This window comes from Helianthus annuus, chromosome 16, assembly GCF_002127325.2.
Source record: "Helianthus annuus cultivar XRQ/B chromosome 16, HanXRQr2.0-SUNRISE, whole genome shotgun sequence".
NCBI lineage: Eukaryota > Viridiplantae > Streptophyta > Magnoliopsida > Asterales > Asteraceae > Helianthus > Helianthus annuus.
In genome coordinates, this window is record NC_035448.2 from 40,674,660 (window position 1) to 40,679,314 (window position 4,655).

Sequence of the window (4,655 nt, forward strand, 5' to 3'; positions counted from 1 at the left end):
AGTGACCGACATAATTTTTATAAAAATACATATGGGCCTTTTGTACCTGTATTAGAAGCACAGAAAAGACAACACACCTCTACTTTTTCTCAACTTTTGATAATTTGTTTTACTGCACCCTCCTGCCAATCTTCCATTAACTCAATACAAGTTACTTTGTTTATTATTTGTTTTGCCACTGACTTTTGTTTTCCTACCATTAGGTTTTGTTTAGGGTTTTTTTTAATGCTTTGAATTCTGATCCTTTAACTTTTTTTATTTGCTTAATTTAGTATATATTGTTTTGTATAATTATTTTTATAGTTATCATGTCATATACTCAACTCAAGTAACACTATAAGAAGTAGAGAGAGTTGAATTATTAGAACATTAAATTGTTGGTGATCCGACCTTGTTAAACCAATTAATGATTATTGGATTAATATTCAAGGGGAGGTAAGGAGACGATACGATACGAATGTCGATTATTTGGGTTTTATTTCGCGTTAGTTGTTGAATAGTTATTTAGTACGGTGTTATTTGACTATTTATGTATCATTTGACATTGTTTGTCGATTATTTACATGTTAACTTAATTTGTTAGAAACTTTGTCGATTATTTAGGCGTTCATGGCTCCTAAACGTTGTCGATTAGTTAGGCGTTAATGACACTAAGTTTACAGTATATATTTCTTTAGGGCCTAAGGGCACATTTTTTCGAGCTCGAACATGGTACATGATTTCTCAGGGTCGGCCCTGGCAATTTTTGACCATTTTTTACTAGGAAAATTGAGGCCTTTTCTAGTAGTGTATGAGGGCTAGAAATGGAAATATTCATTAAGTTAGTTTAAGTTTGTTAATTTGGGTTCATTCAGTTCATCAGTTGCAACTTAATTAACTTTTAGTATAGCATTCAAAGTTATTACATAGTGATCAATTGTAATTGGGTCTTCAAATTAAAGATAATTCAATTTGGAACAAGAACATTAATGATACATAAGAAAACAAGCAACAGCCGTGCATTCAACTTTTAACCAAGTGCTTGCTAATAGACGAGTACATACTAGACAAACAAAACCACACTAACACATAATGTAGAAATCGCACAAGGTAGAACAATAACATAGTGAAAGCACACAACTATATGCTCCGGAATCTTAACCGAAAAACTTTTCAGCATCGCCGACAAGACCCTGACGATTTCCTGTTAACACGTTAAATATCACACTAAAAGCCGTAGCCACCTTCTGAGCCGTAGCCACCTTCTTCGGGTCTCGCACCTTTCTTTTCCCCTTTCCCATTTTATTCATCCTATTCACATGGGAAGGAAACTTTTCTCTAATAGTCTGAAAAGGATCACTTGTTCCATTCATAAACACCTTTTTCCAGTTATCATTGATGATTTTCATCACACACGAAACATGATAACAGTACAAGCCACATGGTGAAACATAAGCCCATCCATCTACCTTAGAGCAAAGATTCTCATTCATGCAATGCAAACACTTTGCAGGGGCCACCTTGTGTAGGTTCATTGTAAGACCATCAAAAGCTTCCAAGGTGGGTTCATAAGTAAGACAAGATGGGTGCGCGTAACGCTTTACAAAATTGCACGAGCATCCGTAGTGATACCCTTTTATACCCTTCCCGCATACGTGGCACAAACAACCCTTCCCAGATCTAGAAGTGTAAAATTTAAAGACACATTTTGTGGAAAACGGGTGTTGCACCAAGGATTTAGGGTTCTCACATTCTTTGTGAGAAAAGAGGTTGCACTCGCTTTTTTCGCACGAGTAACTCATTCCGAATCCTAGTTGGCCGCATCTCTGGCAGCAATAAGGATGTTTGGCAGATTTTAGCAAAAAGTTGTGGTTATGGCTGCATTGAGACATTTTGATTTATGTATCCTGTTTCATATGATCATGTTGTAAGTATATATATATTATATAGGGGAGGATGTATAGAAAACCCAATTTAATTTAGAAAACCCGAAAACTCAAAGCTCCCGATGTTTTTTTTTTTGTTTTGAAAAAATTGACACATGTTATATGCATGTTTTTAAGGGTTTTGGGCAAAAAAAATCAAAAAGCGCCGAGTAGATATTTTTTAAAAAAATAAACAAGTTTTGGTGTAACACATGTTACATTCATCTGACATATTTGTAACATGTGTTACACCAAAACTTGTTTATTTTTTTAAAAAATAACTACTCGGCGCTTTTTTGATTTTTTTTGCCCAAAACCCTTAAAAACATGTATATAACATGTGTAAATTTTTTCAAAAGAAAAAAACATCGGAAGCTTTGAATTTCCCGGGTTTTCTAAATTAAAGCGGGTTTTCTATAGATACTTACATTATATATATATATATATATATATATATATATATATATATATATATATATATATATATATATATATATATATATATATATATATATATATATATATATATATATATATATATATATATATATATATATATATACACACACGAGACCAAAGTCACAAATTTAATAATAAAAAAAATTAGGATATAAAGTTTAAGCCCATAAAAGAGTACCTTGATCAAGCTTGAGTAGTTTAGATGTACGATGTTCCATAAACATACATATATATATATCGATGAGAACCGTGTTTTTATTTTTCTCTTGACAGACGACCAAGACCTTTTCAAGTCTTTGTGTTTAACCAACTAACCTTTTAAATGTACTAATTAGTTAATGATATTATTGTCTATTATATATATATACAGGGTAAGGTTTATGTGAAAACCACCTTTATTGCGAAAACCAATATGAAAACAACTAAAAATATCTAAAAAAACCTAACCCCTCCCCTCCCAAAAAAAAAACCCTAAACACCCCCCTCCCCCCCCCCCCCCCAAAAAAAAAAAAAAAAAAAAAGAAAAAACCTAAACCCCCCTCCCCCACCCCCCAAAAACCTAAACCCCCACACCCAAGCTAAAATGCTAAAAACTAAACTTCAAAAAAAAACCTAAAAAAATAAAAAATTTACACACAATTTTTTTTTATATTTTTACATTAAAATCGCTACTTTTAGTAGCAAAAAAATTTAATTTTTTTTTGGTAACGAAATCTAGCGATTTTTATATAAAAAATATTAAAAAAAAATTTGTGTGTCTTTTAACTATTTTTAGATATTTTTGGTTGTGTTCACATTGGTTCCCGCGGTTCTCGCAATAAAGGGTGGTTCCTAACGGATTCTTCTCATATATATATATATATATATATATATATATATAGAGGCCGGTTATCATACAAATACCCTAATCGTACATAATGTACGCTACATTCTAGGATGTCAGATCATCTCATTTAAACCGCGTGTTTAAGTATTAAATTAATCAAATTAAAATTAATAAAAATAAACCGCCAAGGTTAAAATCGTCCAATGCGATATCAAAATCCCTGATAATCAGCACAATAACTCCCCAAACATATCGTAAAACCAAAAATCAACGAAGCAAAGCAAAACAAACACCTAAGATTCATCCTGCTACTCTCCCCGTTGCGATTCAACTAACATGAGTTTTGAGAAACGAAGCGAAGCAAACCACGACAGACCACAAGCGAAGAAGATGAATCCAGGTATCGATTGACATTTGCGATTTTATAATGGAAATATACAACAATTTAATGTCAAATGCGATTTTGTTTGTTTATTAAGCTTTTAAACTGAAACATATAGTTTTAAAGGATTAGATATTGTTCATAACTTCATTTTTGTTAGGGTTTATGACTAGAACGGTTATTTATTAGGTTTAGCATGATTATGCAGTTTTCTACATGATAAACTGATATATGTGCGATATTATATAGGGCTTTGTCAGTGTTTTGTATTACAAATGCGATTATATAGCTAAAGTTTTGCTTGTAAAAAGGTTTTTGTCTTAGCTTACGTTGAACATGCGAATTGATAAAATCCTCCTGCGATTTCATATGATTAGTTGGTTTTATGGGATTATGATTAAATTATACATGCGATATTATATAGGGTTTTGAGAGGGTTTTGAATTACAAATGCGATTTTATAGGTAAAGTTTTTGGTAGTGCTTAAATAAGACATAAAAATTGATACTCATTCATGCGATTTTATCACTTAATGACTTAGTGTGCATGATTAACTGATAAATGCGATTTTATAAAGTTTTATGACTGATAGCATGCGATTTGTAGACATAGATTCTGATGTTGACTTTCAAGGCCCAATATCAACACTAATAAAAGTTAACAAAAATAGAAAAAGAAGAATAGTTGAAGAAAGTTCTGAAGAAGATGACTTCGTTAAGCCACTCCCAAAAAAGAAAAAAGATGACAAGAAGTCTAAGATACAGACAAAAAAACATTCAAAAAAGGTGGAACAACCTAAAACAGAACATAGGGCATTCTTCAAATACAGCAACGGAGCAATATTGCTGAGATGCCAACCTAACTCATACATGGATACTGTGAAGAAATTTTCAAAAAAACAGGTTGAAGAGGTAAGGAATATGGGATTTGGTGCTATTCTAGATATCAATATCAACCATATTTCGACACGATTGGCATATTGGCTAGCCAGAAACTTTGACGAGAAGTTCGATAAGCTAAACGCAGGAAAACACCAAATAAAAATAACATCGGACACAGTTTACGAGGTATTTGGAATACCAAA

The 4,655-nt window shown here is 32.1% G+C and overlaps 1 protein-coding gene across 2 annotated transcripts; it reads right to left on the reverse strand.

Moving 5' to 3' along the window:
• Positions 1-969: 969 nt before the first annotated feature.
• LOC110929831 lies at positions 970-2,648 on the reverse strand. 2 transcript variants are annotated; one of them, XM_022173018.2, is made up of 2 exons: positions 2,542-2,648; positions 970-1,886 (listed from the first exon to the last, which is right to left on the reverse strand). In XM_022173018.2, exon 2 carries the CDS (start codon positions 1,869-1,871, stop codon positions 1,137-1,139), a length of 735 nt encoding a protein of 244 aa, XP_022028710.1. In that variant the 5' UTR covers positions 1,872-1,886; positions 2,542-2,648; the 3' UTR covers positions 970-1,136. The 2 variants fall into 2 exon arrangements, with proteins under 2 accessions (XP_022028710.1, XP_035841145.1); XM_035985252.1 differs by lacking the exon at positions 2,542-2,648 and adding an exon at positions 2,470-2,522 and having other exon boundaries at positions 970-1,922.
• Between the last annotated feature and the right edge of the window lie 2,007 nt (positions 2,649-4,655).

Coding starts and splice junctions, on each gene's coding strand:
- LOC110929831 (XM_022173018.2), bottom strand. CDS start 1,871: ATGTCTCAATGCAGCCATAACCACAACTTTTTGCTAAAATCTGCCAAA.